This window comes from Natrix helvetica (genome assembly GCF_964273705.1).
Source record: "Natrix helvetica genome assembly, chromosome: 1".
In the NCBI taxonomy this organism is placed as follows: domain Eukaryota; kingdom Metazoa; phylum Chordata; class Lepidosauria; order Squamata; family Natricidae; genus Natrix; species Natrix helvetica.
In genome coordinates, this window is record NC_138548.1 from 137,844,649 (window position 1) to 137,863,097 (window position 18,449).

The 18,449-nt window shown below is 42.4% G+C and overlaps 1 protein-coding gene and 1 long non-coding RNA gene across 2 annotated transcripts in view; one reads left to right on the forward strand and one right to left on the reverse strand.

Annotated features, from left to right (window-relative positions):
* LOC309382490 overlaps positions 1–18,449 on the reverse strand; it is a 273,086-nt gene that overhangs the window by 165,035 nt on the left and 89,602 nt on the right. The gene's annotated exons all lie outside the window — the stretch shown is intronic.
* On the forward strand, positions 639–13,752 carry C1QL2 (complement C1q like 2). Its single transcript, XM_081934055.1, has 2 exons — positions 639–1,443; positions 12,465–13,752. The coding sequence occupies exons 1-2, from the start codon at positions 742–744 to the stop codon at positions 12,642–12,644; spliced, it is 882 nt and encodes a 293-aa protein (XP_081790181.1). The 5' UTR covers positions 639–741; the 3' UTR covers positions 12,645–13,752.

Genomic DNA, 18,449 nt, shown 5'->3' on the forward strand with positions numbered 1-18,449 from the left:
ATTCGATGATGAGCGTCTCGCCGTCGGTCAAGGGAGGTCGAAGCCTCTCCGGGGGATAGAGGGAACTTCTGAGGGATCACCCGGAGGAGCGCAAAGCGAGGCGAGGGAGGCAAGGGGGCTCTTTTCGGTTGGCTCCTTGTCGAAGCGGAGTGGAAGAGGAGGGGGGGCGGGACGTGGTGCTCCGGCTGCCGTGCAAAGCGGCGGAGGAGGGAGAGGGAGGAGGATCTCAAGAACCGGCCGAGCTGGAGCGTCGTTGCGCCGGTTTGCCTGCCGGGGAGCTGGCCAGTCCGCTGGCGCTGGAGCGCGGCGCGCTTGGATCTGGAACCGGTCCGGGGAGCGCCGGTGTGAGTTGGGCCCGGGGAAGGCAAAGCGGGAAAAGAGGAGAAGGGATGGGAGGGGGGAGAAAGAGGGAGCTGGCTTCGGCTCGGCTGCTTTTATGTCAGCCCGCCCGAGCTCTCCCCTCATCGGGAGGGATGGACGGCACCGCCGCCGCCTCTTTCCTCCTTCCTTCTGCCGCTCTAAAGGGCGTCGAATGAGGAGCAGCCGGAGCGGAGAGTAAAGAGTTTCTCTCGCCCGGCCGTGACCGCTTTGTTTTCTCTGCCTCTCTCCACCCCGCAGGCAGAATCGCCATCCGAAGAGGTCACCATTCCCTCGCCTGACAAGGAAGACCTGTTGGCGCTCGTGGCCCGGTTCTGGCAGAGGAGGAAGCGTCTGGTCGCCGCCCTCGGGCTTGCCCTGGCCATGGGCCTCATCCTGCTCATCGCCATCCCCATCCTGCTGCAGGCGCCCTCCGCCACCCGCGCTCACTACGAGATGATGGGCACCTGCCGCATGATCTGCGACCCCTACAGCGCCGGCAGCGTGGCCGCCGCCGGACCCTCCGGCCGCCCCGGGAGCACCGCCGCTCTGGAGGCCCTGCAGGAGCTGAGCGCCCACCCGTCGTCTCCCCTGCCGCCCTTCTTCCAGGGACCCAAGGGCGATCCTGGACGCCCGGGCAAGCCGGGGCCAAGGGGACCTCCTGGGGAACCGGGCCCTCCAGGCCCGAGGGGTCCCCCTGGAGAGAGGGGGGATTCGGGGAAGCCGGGACTTCCGGGCCTATCGATGTCCCGAATCGGACCGCCCGGAGCAGCGACTACAGTCGGAGTAGCCGGGTCGGGCGTGAGTGGCAGTAGCAGCCCGCCGCCGGGAGGCGAGATAACCGGCGCTCTGAGCGCTGTCTTCAACGGCCCCAGGATCGCCTTCTACGTGGGCCTGAAGAGCCCCCACGAGGGCTACGAAGTGCTCAAATTCGACGACGTGGTGACTAACTTGGGGAACCACTACGAGCCCAGCACCGGGAAGTTCACCTGCCAGGTGCGCGGCATCTACTTCTTCACCTACCACATCCTCATGCGCGGCGGGGACGGCACCAGCATGTGGGCAGACCTCTGCAAGAACGGCCAGGTGGGTGCGACCCTCGGCAACCCTATTGGGTTGGCTCCGGGGTGGAGTTATCACGTGCTAAAGGGCGGCATTTGAGGACAGATCCTCTAGCCCGGGGGTCTCCAACTTTGGCAACTTTAAGACGTGTGGACTTCAACTCCCAGAATTCCTCAGCCAGAGAGGAATGCTGGGATTTGAAGTCCACACTTCTTAAAGTTGCCAAGGTTGGAGACCCCTGCTCTAGCCTGAACCTTAGATAGGACACTTATTGGGGGGAGGGGGAAAGGTGGAGTGGGGGAAAGAGGGTGGGTATGAAATCCACTTTGAAGCTTCTTGGTACACAGCTCAGTAGAACTTGTTTGCTCATCTTCCATTCCAAAACATTTTTTAAAAAACCAATACTTGAAAAGGTAGCCGTCATCTGTGAAGAAGGCTGTGAAAATTCTTGGTCTAAATGGGATCTCTATGGAATTCCAAAAGTAGAAACTTTGGCCATTGTTGATGGGGAGATTTTGACTCAAGAGGCTCCCAAATCACCAACGAACTAGAAGGTGAACCCAGATCTTAAGCGTTGCTCCCCATAATTTGAAGATTAAGGCAATTGAAAGGAGAGACTGACTTTCTTTCCAAATGTATCCTTCTTAACTACAGGTGACTTTATTTACAGGTGTTCCCACAGTCTTGCAGTTTTATCCACACAAATGCTCTTTTTAAAGTACTGTGTGCTCTCTGCCCCCATTTTAAACTGAGAATTCTCTTTTGCTAAAAAGGTACACTGAGACCAAAGCATCTTTTCTTAGATCTTAAAGCCGAGAGCAGCTCTATGAATTTGTACTGCTTTGCCCCCCAGTGAACTGACATATACAACATGATGTGGGATCTGAGGACCATTATCCACATGACTAAAGTAAGACTGTAGTTCCAGAACTCAGGAATTTTGGAGTCTTGTGAGAGTCCACGCTAGGTATTCCCAGGTTAAAAATAAAATAAAATAAACTTTGAAATTCTCTTTTAGTAATTGCCAGGTTTCCCACTCCGCATAATGTCTTTTCTCTCTCAAGGGAAAAGAAAGGGGAATGTTTGCTAGGGTGTAGTTGTGTGTTAAATGTCACATGCAGTTAGATCTTCAGGAAATCATTTTTACGGTGTGTGTGTGTATGCAGCTGTTCTTCCTTCAGGTGAATAATTTAGTCCCTTCTTCCTGTTGTAAATGTCATCTTTGAAGGCCAAGTTTCTTTCTTATCTTTAAATGTCAGGATCTCCTTCCAATGGAATGAGGGATGCTACCTGGCAGGACAATTTCAGTTCCAGGAGAGCAAGTGCCTAACTTACTATCCAGGAACTTCCTTCCAAAATGGGATCAGAAAGACTTCATTTTAGAAAGATTGGGGGGGGGATTTGAGCAGTGGGGGGAGCATTGCAGTACTAGTGGCTTTCTTACTTCATCAGGATTTGGACTAGGAAAGATTTGAAGTTTCTTCCAACATTATACCGTAGAATATATATTTTTAATAATGGCATTGTAATTAACACATATCTTTCTTTCCACTTCCGCCATTTAGATTTGTGAATTTAGAGAAACCTTTTTTCTCTGTGTTCTCTGTTTGCACTTAACTGAGGCACAAACACACCTTGGTAAACATCTTTTATATCCCACTGAAGTATTCTGCAGTCACTGCCTTCATCGTATCTGTAGCCCATGATGAATCAGGCTTAACCAAATCAATGATGAAGTACTCTTTCCCCATTGCAAACAGTGTCCAAGATATGCAAAATCTGTAAGGCTTTGTCACACTTTACCTTGGAGAGAAGTCAGAGACATTCATGGAGGACAGAAACCGACAATAGAAACCCTGAAGCTGATGTAATTTCTGCTGATTCAAGACTGGATGGAAAACAGTTGAACTCATCAGTGGACAAAGTCATTTAGGCTCTTTCACAGAGACCTTTGCTCGTCCAGGTCTTCCCTCTAAATTAGGGATGGAGACACACTCATATCAGGGAAGGGAAGAATCCTTTAGCAGAAAATCCTTTCCACCAAAATGTGGCATTTAGGGCTTAGGGATGGTTGATCAATTAATGTCTATGGTTTAATATCCAGGACATGCATGCAATAACAAGCAAGAGAGCAGGATTGGGAGGTGGGGATTGGAAAGGAGGTGATATATTTCATGATGCCACCTGATACAATTTTTTATTTAACAGGCAGTTATATATCCAGTTAAGAATCAGCAAAATCTGGAGCAGGTGTTACACTTGCCCCCAAAATATAGCCATTGATTAATGGATATGTCTTATTCTAATAGCAACATTTAAGAGTAATATAGTAATGTAAACATAGTAATATTTATGGTTCCTGAAAAGATCACTATGGTTATAAGGTGTCTATGGCTCTACTATGTCATGTCCTTAGTTGTGAGAAAAATAACAACTTGGGATGTTGGCAATTCCTATTTGTTTAATATTCTGCCTTTTCTTTTGTAATTCAAGGCAACTTATAGTACACAGGTTTCTCCATTTTACTTCCATTACAGCAACCCTCTGAGAATGCTGAATTGAGAGAGAGTGATGGATGGCTCATTTACTACTGTTTGTAGAAGAGTTCAGGTGAATAATGTGTGGAGAGGCAGGCTGATGCTATGGCTTTTACTTTGTATAATAATTACAACTAAAGATACAAACAGAAAAACCAAAAGAATCAACAGAAAAAATAGGAAATGCAGAAAAAAGTAGAATTAAAAGAAAAAAAAAGAATATATAGTGAAGAAAAAGAAAAGAAATATATAAAGAAACCATTCCCACCCTTCATCACAGTATAAACAATTTTAGCAACTTACCACCTTCTCTTAAAATACCACAAATGGGAGTTCCGGTTCTGGTGGCGACGGGCAGCTCTTTGCCCGCTCCGGCTCCCCGGTGGGCTTCCCCACTCCTTGGGGGGCACAAGACACCCCGCAGAGGGGTCCTGCCGGAGGGGCGGCATCGCGGAGGACTCCTGCAGTGGCGGCGGCCGGCGGGAGGTCTCGCGCACGCCCAAGGCACCGGGGAGCAAGCTCGGAGGGCGCTTCGCGTTCCTGCGCCTTGCGCCTCGCTATAAGCCGACTGGAGAATGCAACAATTGAAGGAAGCAGCTGCAGTGCGGTGAGGTTGCTTCTCTCTTCATCCCTTATTCTGCATGAAGAATTACTCAGCTTTTTAAAACTTTAAAATAACTTTCGGAGCATTTTGGAGGTGCGGCTGGAGGGAGGGGTTTTTCCCCCCCCCCTTGGACAAGCGGCAAGGAACAATTTTGCTCTCAGCCCCCGGGGAAGGAGGAGGGGGGAGAGCCAACGAATGAAGCCTCACTCAGGCTGAGATGATTTTCTTTTCAATTTAATCCTACATATTACAATGATTTGAGGACTTTTGGAACTTTTTAAAACTTTGTTATGCCTCTGTGCCCAAAACTGGCAGGGCAAGATGGCACACTTCCGTTGTCTTTATGAACTGTGAAACCTGACTCCACCTTTAAAATTCAGGCTTCCGGTCTTTGTCTCCGTGTCTCCCAGAGGAATCTCTTGTGGATTGGTATTTTTTAAACCTTCTAGGGGAAATTTTCTATCTATTGCCAGACTTATTGGAGAGATTCTCTTCTGCCTGGTTCTTCTGCTCCCGGATTCACCTGGCTACCCTTCTTTTCTAACTGTTTATTTCATATTTGGACTGAACTTCTAACGTTATAAAGGATGGCATCCAAAAGACCCCCTCCTGGAAAACCTGGCTTTGCCACTTCTGCTCCAACATCCGCAACATCCAGTCCAGCCACACAGTCAAAGATAACAGAACTGATGCAACATAAGACTACAGAGATGGACTTTCAACAAATGCTTCAACAAATTTTACAGGGCCAGGAGGAAATCAAGAAACAGCTAAGGGAAATGAAAGATGAAATTAAAGAAAATCAAGCCCAAATATATAAGAACTCACAAAGACTGAATCTTGTGGAAGGGGGGGTGGAGGAGGTGAGGGGGGGGTAGAAGCTGTGCAGAAAGGGAACAAAGATCTTGACATCCAACAGATGAAAATAGAATTTGAGAGAATGTCCTATTACCTTAGATTTCAAAATGTTATAGAAGAAGATGGGGAAAACATAAGGGACATCATGATAAACATCCTGGCTGACTACACACACAAAGAAAAACAACAGATGGGGTGGGATATAGACCTGGTTTATAGAGTGAACTCAGCTTATGCTAGAACTTACAATGTACCCAGGGAGGTTCACATTAAATTTCTTAGAAAAAGCACAAGAGATGAAATTCTGGGTGTACAAAGGGGGCAAGCATTGACATACCATGATATGGAGATAACCATTCTGAAGCAGATCCCTAAGAAGATTAGAGAAAAAAGGAAGAATTATTCGCAATTAGCGAATAAATTATACCAGAAAGGGGTGTGGTTTAGATGGTTGATGCCTGAAGGTATGCTGATATTCTGGGAGGAGACAAGAATTAGAATCAATTCACCCATAGAGGCACAGGTCTTTATGGAAAAAAACAGAACACTCCTAGAAAAAACACGAGACACTACAGCAGACACGCAGGACACGGGAGGGGCCAGAGCTCTGCCAGTGGAGGGAGATGGGGCAATAGCAAGAAGACTCAGATCACAAAAATAAACAAGAAAATCATATTATTATAAACTGACCGAAAGTGATAATGGAATTATATCTGGATTTTATACTGTAATGTCTAATCTGATTGAATTTAGTAATAGAACTAATATGCTGATTGTAATCAATTATATACCAATGCATTATATATAAATGTATACTATGAGTATGGAGAGAGGGGCGCCTGTCACACTTTGCAACTGCCATAATTTGTATACCTGTCCATTTACCCTTTTCCCTATAAATGTTGAAAAACCAATAAAAAATTTTGTTAAAAAAAAAATACCACAAATGATCTCTTCTACAATATCTCATCTCTTAGCTATAAACACATCCTTAAAGCATTTTTGTTCAGTTCTGATGTCAAGCAAAAGACCATTAAAGAGTACCAGAGAGACCAACATATCTATTTTAACCTTGATCAAAAAAACCAACTATAATTCCTTCCTTTTGCTTTTAATGAACATAATATTTAATCACTTCAAATGATATCCTGGAATTTGATTTCTTTTAATTTTTTTATTTATGCATTTCATAAAATTCTTTAAAAATTTAACGTCTTTTCGGTAAATCCAATATGGAAAAGTTATCCTTTTGGTTTGTTATTTGTACATCTCCTTTTTAATTACTATGACATTAGTCTGTTTCATTTGCTTATCCTGTGTAGAATCTTTTCATATATTTCTTGCAGTCTGTCATTTTTAAATCCACTTTCAAAACTAGTTTAAACACTCTTAAAATGAACTTTTTGGTCCATTGTTCACATATAACCTCCAATGTTAAATTACTTTGCTTTGCTGGGTGTTAGTAAATCAAATTTAAGTGTTATTTTACTTTAAATATAATCTTCAGTTCCAACCTCCAATGTCCATTTTTGTATGTGTTAGAATTCAAAACAACAGCATTTTCCCATTGGAAGGATTGTTATATTTAATTTCAAAAGAAATTCTTCGAAATCCATCTGGATCTTTAAGTCAGTTTTTAACGTTCCAAAACCAAAGTTTTAATCACACTCTTGCTGTTTATTTTTTTAAGTCCTTAAACTTGCATTTAAAGCTTTCACTAAGGACTGAAAGAAATTCACCTAGTGTTATAAAAACTTGTTGTTACAAAGATTCCCAATATCTGAAAAACAATGAATAAGCAATTTCCAAAAATGATTAGAAAGGAAATATGTAGCCCAGGGTCTGTTAAGGCTCTGACCACAATTTGGGTGGAGATGGTGTTATCTTGTCTTCAAGAGCTCTAAACCCATTGGCGACATCTATCAGAATAAAAGAAGAACAGAGTTGGAAGAGACCTTGGAGGTCTTCTAGTTCCACCCCTGCTCAAGCAGGAAACCCTATACCATTTCAGACAAATGGTTGTCCAATGTGTTCTTAAAAACCCACAACTTCTTAAGAGCCCCTAAAGCTTCTGTCACACAATGTCCTCATGAGGAGTAACTGTCTGTACATTTGTGAGCGATCCAAGTCATCTTCTTGTTTGAAAAGGAATTTCAAAGAGCTTGGTCTGCTTGCTGGCTCTTCAATAATTAGTTTTCAGCTCCATTTTTAAATGAGCCATTTTCAGTTCACAATTCCTTCCACAGAAGTCCAATGTTGCTCCTTTAGAAAAGGCCCCACATATTTCTCCAGTAAGTTGAAATTTTATTTATTTGCTTATTTATTAAATACAAAGGTTTTATACTGCTTTGGTTAAACAAAAATACACCTTGATAGAAAAAGAATCTAAATAAATGTAACCCTTTATGACATGATGCAACTATATAAACTTGCGCTCTGTACATTACATAGCCACTAGCCAAATTAGACAGGGAACCACAATGACCAATTATTAGAATTTTAGGTTTACTTCTCTTTTTTCTCTGGGATTCCTTTCTGTGATAGAAACTCTAAATGTGACTTTATCAAACTCTAATTGCATGATGATGGTAGTGGTGGTGGTGGCCTGGAGTTCATCATTCAAGGCCAGGCTTTGCTTTAATGAGTTTTCTATCCTGAATCCAATTCTTTGGACTTCAGAATAAAACTGAAGGAAAGAAAGCATAGACCTGGGAGGAAGAGGAAGACATTCATTTATTATTGTGTATGCAGGGTTTGCTATAGACTGAAAGGGAAGTAGTTCTTTTCTCTCCATTCCAGGGACTGTCACTTTTAGTTGGAAGCCTGAGATCAGCCAGTATTTTCTTTTTGCCTACCAATAATTCAATTCATATAACATTTTTAATATTAGAGTTTTTGTGGGTTTAAAAATTAATTTCTGGATTTGTGTGTTGATGGCCCCAAGCTTTGTAATGGGAGTACAGTGGAATCAGGGTGGATACAGATATCAATAAATATTTACCATCATTCTCATATAGTATAAATCGTATGAGAGCAATGTACCTCTCCACTCTAGTTGTTAAGGTTATGAACAAAGAATAAAAATATTGTTGCACTAGTTGAACTGTCTCTGATGTAGCCCAGCAGGGCTCTGCTAATGTCATCATAATAGTCTCCGTTTCATAGTTTTTTTTTAATAAAACATCATCTCTTAGTCATGGGAGACCCTAAAATTGCTGATTGTAACAATTTTAGTGCTTCTTGATGAACTTTACCAATCTTACTTTTATTGTCATAAGATTTCTTTCTCCCATGGCACTATCTTCTTCTTTTGTGTAGTATCATATCCTGGATTATTATTTGTAAGATTTTGATATGGAGTGTGTTTCTTTATATGTGTGTATTGTGTATATACACAGATTAGACACACAGAACACACATATATGTTTTTGCATGTGTGTATGCATGTTTCCTTGACCCCAAAATGGAAATATGTCATCATCTTTAACCCACAAATCCTTTCAGTATAAAGAATGTGGAAAAAAGATATTCCCACCATTTTCAGCCATGTCTTAGAAACCCCTACACCTGTAGTTTATTCTATATCAGCGATGGCGAAACTTTTTTGGCTCACGTGCCATAAGTGGGGGGAGCATAGGGGGGGTTGTGTGCAGGCATGCCACACCCATAATGCAATGCACAACCCCCCCAGTGTGTATGCACACACTACAGGTGCGACCCCCCCATTTTTGCCTGCTTTTTTCGCCCTCACCAGGCTCCAGAGGGTTTATAGGAGCCTGGGGAGGGCGAAAACAGCCTCCCCCGCCCCCCTGGAAGCCCTCCGGAGGCTTCAGGGACCTTCAGGATGCTTCCCTGAAGCCTCCGGAGCAGTCAAAACGAACCTCCGTTCCTGAACTTCCGGTTTGCCTGTAGGGCTGGTTTTTTGCGCTCCAGAGGCTTCAGGGAAGTTCATGAAGCCTCCGGAGGGCCTCCGCGGGGATGGGGGAGGCTCACTTCACCCTCCCCAGGCTCCTATAAAGCCTCTGGAGCCTGGGGAGGGCAAAAAATGGCTGAACTCAGCTGGCCAGCGTGCGCATGCGCTCTGGCCAGCTGACAGGGCAGCGCCTCGCATGCCCTGACAAATGGCTCCGTGTGCCACCTGTGGCATGCGTGCCATAGATTCTCCATCATTGTTCTATATGGCTTTACCTGTTTTGGTGGCAGGTTCCCATGGATTCTTTTCCAGTACCATGGACAGCTTCCTAAAACCCACAGGGTAGGAAATATGTGTAGATTGTGCTGTAACCAATACATAAAACTCATTCTCAAAATCTCAGGCTTGTGCTTACACTGTTTGTGCATTGCCTGGAGGCAAAAGGAAAATCCCTGCTGCATTCATCTAATAAATTATAGTTGTTTCTGACCATGATTTAGCAGACAGTAATTAGTAGACACTAGGCTAGAAACCTGGTGACTGGGTGTTCTAGTCAGTTTTAGCCCTAGGAAGAAGGCAAGAACTTCCAAAAATGTCAACACAACAACAACATAGATCTGTCCAGGCAGTTGCTAGAAATCAAGGCATGCATTTTTCCTTCTCTCTCCCCTTCCTCCTCTCTCACACACAGAGTGTTAGGTAACAAAGAGTCCTGTGTAGATGTGGTTAGCCCTCACAGAAATGTGACTCCTCTGGAGATTATTATGTGAATCCATTCAGATACTTGCTATGACACTTTTATGATAGCTTCTTTTAGCATTAGGCAGACTAAATTAGATTAGGTTTTGCAGGATGATGTAAATTAAGGGTGCAGATTGCAGTAATTTTTGGGGAGGAAAGAGAATTCGTCACATAATGGCTTGAGCCATTGATCAGTTATGGTGGGTGGGTGCTTATGTGCACTCGGGGAGGTGTAGAGAATGAAATTTGGGGGACTGAAAAGTAATGTGGGTGAAGCTGGTTATATAGGAAGGAGGAGAATAAAAGGAACAAGAGAGAAGATCAAGAAAAAGCAATTGGATGTGGAGTCCAACAATTGATTTCATGCACAATTAAGCTGGTTATAGAAAAAGCTAAAAAGATAAGTGTTTTCATCTTATTACTGCTACAATAGCATTGGATTTTTGGATAATTGCAGAAGAAATGTTAACAGTTTAAACTAAAGAAGCAAAAGGCTAACTAAGAAATTGCCCTGGAGTTAGCAAGACAAAGCAAAGCACATCTGTCTCCAACTTTGCTCAGGGGAGTGAAAGCTACAACTAATTTGAACATAAAGGTACAGAAAAGTGGGATATCGTCTTTCGCATTATTATGCTTTCTCATAAATAGGATGATGGGATAAAGCGGCAAGAAAACTTTAAAATAAACCTTACCCAATACCTCCTCAAAGTAAGTAATGCTTAATTAGGAAATGAACTGGATGGATTGAAAATATGAGGGAAGGAAGGAAAAAGTCAAAAGAAAAAGAGGAAAGCCAGATTAACCGAGAGATAAAAACCGATGAAAAGTCCAAAGATAATGGAGTAGTAGTTAGAAGTGATGGGCTGAAAGAGGAGAAGCAGACAGATGGGAAAGGGGATTTAAAAAGCTATCTTGGGGAAGGAGGTGAGAAAGAGAAGGCTTGGAGAAATTAGAGAATCTCTTGTCATCGAAGATTTTAACAAAGAGCTAGGATGGGTTTAAAAGGACAAGTGAAAAAAAATACTTCCCTGAGAAGAGGTTAAACCGTGTGTCTTCTACTGTCACATTCAGTGTTCTTTTTCAGAAGGCTGATTAAGAGAAAAAAAAGAATATGTATGCATGATGGAGATGATTATTAATAGGAATGAACAAGGAGCAAACCTAAGAAACAGTTGGCTGGAAGATAAAAAGGAGACAAAGGAGGGGGGAAGCTGTGATGGAAATGAAATAGATGTGAGCAGGAGACAAAGGTAGAGATTAATATCAAGGGAGGATCAGAATAAAGCAATCTGATGTAAAAGGGTAGCTCTGAAACGTTGTCTTCCTTTTTCAATTTAGGAACCATTTTGGGTTTTTTTGTTCAAACACTGTAGGCATTTTTTGAGCATCCTTTAAATTTGACATGCTGGGACATATCACTGCCTTACTGATCATTGGCATCTCTAGAAAAGAACCCCTGGGTCTACTTAACAGGACTTGCATATAAGGAGTGATATCCCGATGGCATCTAGGAGCCCATGGCAAGATAAACATGTCATCGATTCCTAGAGCTCTTCCAATACATAAAATATTAGACTCTCTATCTCTCACCAGGGCTTAAATCTAGGAAAACAACTTGAAATAATATACCACAGTCTTACAATCTAGATGAAGAAATGGTGATTAAGATGCTTCCATACTCCCGCACAATTTAAAGGGTGTTCATCCCAAAGTGCATCACTAAATGTCTATGGAGATTCTCAGTCATCCAGGTCATGGTTGTCCCAAAGGTGCTTTTTCAAGAGGCAACTAGAGTTTTTGGAGCTTAAGAAACTTCAGCTTGGATGAGAAGTGAAATGTCTTCAAAGAAAAACCAGGAAGTACAGTTGCCACTTGAAAAAGCAGCTTTGGGTGATCAAGATAGGTGGTTTTCAATAACCACAACCAAACAGATCATACAAATCCAACAAAACCACTTCCAGGAAAGCAGTTGCCCCCAAAAATGTGGAGCCACCTGAAGAGAATCAGAACAGGACATGCCAAAAAGGCAAAGCTCTTTAAGTGGGGAATGGCCAAGAGCCTGCAATGCCACTGCGGTGCAGCAGCAGAAGCTACAACACATATACCGGTAGTTCAAGAATGTCCCCTCAGGAAATTTCAAGGAACCTGGGATGATCTTACCACAGCCCTACCAGAAGCAGTTAGATGGCTAGCTCCCTCAGATATCAAATCATAACATCTATCCCATTGCAATTCTATGGCTCCCTGTTATGGTGATTTTATTATGGTTTTATTATAAATAAAAATCCTGGTGGCAGGGAAAAGAGGGGGTGAGCTGTGCAATGATGGTTTGGGGGATTTACAGGACAGAGATCTGAACCCTTCTTCCTTCTTGGCATGATGTGTTTTGCAGGTGCGAGCCAGCGCCATTGCTCAGGATGCTGACCAGAATTACGACTATGCCAGCAACAGTGTAGTGCTCCACCTGGACTCGGGAGATGAAGTCTACGTCAAACTGGACGGAGGCAAAGCCCACGGAGGCAACAACAATAAATACAGCACTTTCTCTGGCTTTCTTTTGTATCCTGATTGACAGCCAGGCATCCGAGCTGTGGTCCATTGCCTTGTCCCCGCCATGCCTTCTCTTGGGGGTCTGCTCTTCAGGTCATGTCACATTGCAAGCTGTATTGTACCTTGATTGCCATTTGAAAGAGAGACAGTGACATCCTTCTAGCCACTGGTGTGTGTTTCTCTGTATTCTTTTGCTCACTAAAAGAGATGAGGTGAGTCGGTTGGAAAGGAGTCGTAGGGTAATTGGCACCACGGATTGGTCCACTTATGGAACATAGATTTAAAATGTGTGCGTAGAATCCCACGGTGGTGAGAAGGGCAGTCTAGCGCCAACAAAACCCTGGTTGTAAAGCTTATTTATATATCCTTTGATCCAGGTAGAGAGTCTCAGCAGCACCTTTGCCAATGCCCATTCAGTCATGAAAATGTATAACCCCCCTTTTAAGTGAGTAGTCTTGCTTCAAAATCAGTGCCGGGATTCAAAATATCTGATTTTTGCTGATGGATTAAATTGTAAAAATTGCACTGCCCAGAAACCGGAGTGTCTGGGCCATCAGCATGTCAAGAAGTTTCAAATTTAGCTCTCCGAATTCACAAGAAGCCTGACATTACTCCTACTGGAAAGATTTTAGTGATTAAGCCCCCAGCTTCATAGCAAATACTTTGCTATCAGGTTATAAGGCCTTCTTTGATTAAACAAGTGGCTCAGAAGCTATTGACCTCTGAACCCCCCTTTAATCACTGCGTATTGCAGTCATCTGCTTAAAACCACTCTAGCACATTAGCTACGTTTGAAAAAATCCAAGGCAAAAATCACGATAGGCAGAGTAGAGAAAGGGGGTGAATCCTTGCACTATATTATTTTTCTTTATTACTTGGAGAATAGGAGAGAATTCCTGTTTCTAGACTGCTTTGTATATAGGGAATGTGAGCATAATCACTTTGGTTTTATATATGTATGTTATATATATGTATATAACATTATATATATATACACACACACATATATACAGTATATGTTTATGTTTATATATTATTTATATCATCCACCCATGTGCAATGCAAATCTTGTGTGGGTGATGATGTTAACGACGTTTAATCTTCTGTCTCTACGTGAATGAAGAAAAAACAAAAGGAAATCTCATATTAAATTATCTTTTTTGAGACGGGTTTTCTGCTGTGTTCCTATATAATGGGGTTGTAGAAAGGAAAGAGTTGGGAGAAGGGGAATGAGGCTTCCTTAATTTTATATAGCAGAGGTCCCCAATCCCTGGTCCCTGGTCCCTGGAGTGGCACCGTCTGCAGCATACCGGGAATCGGGCCGTGCAAACAAGCGAAGCTCCATTCGCGGGGTGAAGGTAGCACACGAAACCACGCCCCCTGCGGTCCATGGAGAAAACCTCTCTCCACAGAACCAGTCCCTGATTCCCAAAAGGTTGGGGGCCACTGATATACTGTATAGCATACATCTTTGGTAGTGTGACCCAAAGCATCAAAGAGTTGTTTTGCTTCAATGGTGTTTGAGGTAAAGGGCACCTGGGAAATTGCTTCATGAAGTGGTGTGGCCAATTCTTCCAGAAAGCCAAGTAAAAGTGTTGCATTCTTTGCCTCACTTCACATTCTTTCTGTGGGCTGCGTCTGCTCGTCAAGCTACAAACAAGGTCTGACTTGAAATAGAAAAGAGGAGTACTGTACAGGTAATCCTTGACCATAACTAAATCCCACATTTAGTGAGTCAGTTCAGGGATGGGTTGCTCCTGGCATTACTGCCAGTTCAGTGCGTGCAAAAATGTGCTCCGCGCATGTGCACATTTGTACAAAAATAAGTCTGTGCATGCGTAAAATGTTTTTAAAATTGTACAATTACAATTGTTCTGCACATGGGCAGAAACGAAAATCAAGATGGCGGCCCCATAGGAGAACTGGCTTGGGAGCGTGACAGGCCTGGGTCGCTGAGGTTCCAGCGACCCCGGCTGCCGAACCACTACCGGTTCGGCCGAACTGGTCCGAACCAGTAGGAACCCACCTCTGAGTCAGTTGCTAAGTGAGTTTTCTTCCTATTTTATAACCTTTCTTGACACAGTTGTTACGTGAATCACTTGGTTGTTAAAGGAATATGCTTGTCAAAAGTCGTAGAAGGTGAGCCCATGACCCCGGGACACTACAACCATCATACATACCTGCCTGTTGCCAAGCGTCCGAGTTTTCACCATGTGCCCAAGGGGATGCTGCAAAGGTCGTAAGTGTGAAAAATAGTTATAAGCCACTTTTTTTTTCAGAGCCATCGTAACTAAATAAACTGTTGTAAGTCAAGGACTACCCTGTAGTGGTAATTTTAGGTCATTTTAACTTGCATTAAATAACTGCATTGTTTCCCTTGGTTTAACTAGTTGCATTTCGGAATCCTCCATCTGAATCGGCTGAGGAGGACCTCAAACATCAGGCCCACCCATGCTCTCCTAGCAGATCTTGGTTTAGTGATTTATAAGGCCACCCAACTCATAATGGTTCTTTAGTCATGCACACAATAAAAGCACACACACTACAGTAAAAAAAAAGAGAGAGAAGTTAATAATCTCAGGACCAACACAGTCAATTCATTCATATAATTTCCTTAGAAGGCTTATACTTCTCTCTCCCATCATTTGAAGAAAGAGTCATGATTTCAGAGCTCCTTTAAAGGACAGCAGGGGCAGGATACTCTAACTTTTTTTGTGGTTGGAGAAACATAATTCTAGAGGGCAGGTATGGCAACAGAGAAGGGATACTTCCTTAGTTCCCATCAGTTTACATTGTTTTAAAGATGGGGCAGGGGCCACTCTGTTGGTAATGCTATCAAGGCCGTGTCTCCAAAGTCTTGGGGACTTTGGGATCAGATTGGAAAGGATTAGAAGCACATAACCACTTGGTTCTGTCACTCAACCCTGACAAAACCAAGTGGTTATGTGCTTCTAATTCTTCTGGACTTGGTGTCATTTCTTATAATCATGCACACTTTAATTAACTGTGTACTATTGCAATACACTCTGTATGATAGCTGTCCTTAAAGGCCACTCAGAAGCTGAATCCATTGAACAATGGTATTCCTAGTGTTTTCTTGCACTATATGCAAAAATGTTATATTTATATATAAAATATATATGAGACATTTATTCAGACACAGCAACAGTTGTATTTTTTGGGCTCCATGGCAGCTTTGTGAAGTGGATATAAGGGTAAAGGGAAATAAAAGACCCAACATGCAGGGAAAAAATATGCTTGAATGGAGATTAGTAATTGGTTTCCTTGACCCCTAATTCAGCCTACCTCAAAGTAGCATTGTGTAACTGGACTGGTTACAATTCGCATAACCTTCTCACTCTTTGTGGATGGTTCAACACAAGTGGCTTTAACCTTCGGAATCTGTGTATGACAGGGTGTGTTATGAACACAAGCCATAATTTGGTAAATTATGGTTTAGTATAAGTAATTATACTAATTATAAGTAATAAGGGATATGGTGGCTCAGTGGCTAAGACGATGAGCTTGTCAATCAAAATGGTCGACAGCTCGGCAGTTCGAATCCCTAGTGCTGTGTAACGGAGTGAGCTCCCATTACTTGTTCCAGCTTCTGCCAACCTAGCAGTTCGAAAGCATGTAAAAATGCAAATAGAAAAATAGGAACCACCTTTGGTGGGAAGGTAACAGCGTTCTGTGCACCCTTGGCGTTTAGTTATGCCGTCCACATGACCACAGAGACGTCTTCAGACAGTGCTAGCTTTTCGGCTTTGAAATGGAGATGAGCACTGCCCCCTAGAGTCAGGAATGACTAGCAAATATGTGTCAGGAGAACCTTTACCTTTTATAAGTAATTACCTTAGAAAACAGATTCATTTCTCACTTAGGGTGTGTTACAAGAGCAGAGCTGCGGATCTTAACTTTCTTTTGGGGATTTTCCTTACCTGATTTAATTTTTAACATTTTATCCCAGCATTCTTCCAAGCTTTCAATTTCCTAGTGAAAGTGAAAGTGGTTTTGTTTCTTTCTTCATTAGCTGAGAGAAGACAATCAATTTTGTTCTTTATCAAAACTCTGCTTATATTTAATATTAGCTCCATTTTTTTCACTTGGAGTTTTGCAAGCGCCTGTTAAACTTTCATGTATTTGTTACTACAGTCTGTATGTATATGTAAATGTATAAATATATGGAATAGTGTCCTTAAAGGATCTAGAACAAGGGTAGGTAATCTGATTTTTATATCTCATCAGGTTGGCATTGACTCTTAGCAACCACATAACAAATAACCTTTCCTCAACCTGGTTCTTCAGTTCTTTCAAGAGTATACCCATTGCTTCTACAAATTATACCTATCCACCTTGTTGTTAGTCATCTTTTCTTCTTTCCTTCTTCTTTCCTTCGACTGTGGTAGTGCCGTGGTTAGAATGCAGTATTGCAGGTTTACTCCGCCTTCCACTGCAGGAGTTTGAACCTTGACTGGCTCAAGGTTGACTCAGCCTTCCTTTCTTCCAAGGTCAGTAAAATGAGGACCCAGATTGTTGGGGGCAATATCCTGACTTTGTAAACTGCTTAGGCAGGGCTGTAAAAGCACTGTGAAGTGGTATATAAGCCTAAGTGCTATTGTTTTTACCATAATAATGGATTTCTCAAGAGAGTTAATATTTCTGTAATGTGATCAAACTATGATAAATAGAACCTGGTTGAACTTAGTTGACCTGGTTGCTTGTCCCTTGAGTGAGATTGCTGAATCGATAGGTTGATTGATTTTTATATATTTATTCTGTTTAAGATAATGCAATCATTGGTATTGTCACAATAGGAAGTCCCCAGTTTTTCTACATTTTAAAGTCTTGTTTCCAAAACTTATTGTATTTGTTTTGAAATTGTCTGGTAAAGTCCTAAGTATTCCATTAGATTTTTTGTTGTCTCATAGACCATCTCTTTTTGTCACCAGCTCTTCATTTTTAGAAGTTAGTGCCTGTTGTGTATTTTTTGATAGCTTACTATATTCTTATATCATCAACATAGTACAGGTTATTGATGTTTTACCTCCAGTTTTAAAACCACATGCAACTTTTTAAAAATTGCAACTTTCCTCCATTTATACTAAGCAGATACATTGAATTCCTTTGCTGATCTGCAGTCAGTCTGGTTTGCCGTGTTCTATCTGGACGGTGGCTTCTTAACTTACAACTAAGGTTTGCATGAGGACAGTGAGATGTTCTAGGATTCCCAGCTTCTTTGGGTTTTATAGCAATAGCACTTCGACTTACATACTGCTTCACTGTGCTTTACAGCCCTCTCTAAGCGGTTAGAGTCAGCATATTGGCCCCAACAATCTGGGTCCTCATTTTACCCACCTTAGAAGGTTGAGTCAACCTTGAGCCTGGTGAGATTTCAACTGTCGGACTACAGCTAGCAGTCAGCAGAAGTAGTTTGCAGTACTGTATTCTAACCACTGCACCACCACAGCTCATTATTCTTTGCTTTTCTCAATTATCCAGCATGGATCAGCAATAATATAATTTGTGCCTTCCCCTTTTCTAAAGCACAGATGGAAGATCCAGTATCTTCCTCTCCATGAAGGGCTCTAATCTAGATTAAATAATCCTAAACATTATTTTTTTAGCATGTGAAATTAAAAAATATTGTATAATCATTTGCATATTCTGATAAGTCTCCTTTTTGGAATATGGACATTAGGTTGATTCCCCCCACCCCCACTCTTGGCTATCATGCTATTCTTCAGATTTATTGACATAGTTTGGTTAGAAACTCCACAGATTCCTTTTGCCCTATTTCTATAGCTAAAGGTAAATGTTCCCCTTG

Coding starts and splice junctions, on each gene's coding strand:
- C1QL2 (XM_081934055.1), top strand. CDS start 742: ATGGGCCTCATCCTGCTCATCGCCATCCCCATCCTGCTGCAGGCGCCC. Junction 1,444..12,464: donor ACCTCTGCAAGAACGGCCAG/GTGGGTGCGACC, acceptor TGTGTTTTGCAG/GTGCGAGCCAGCGCCATTGC.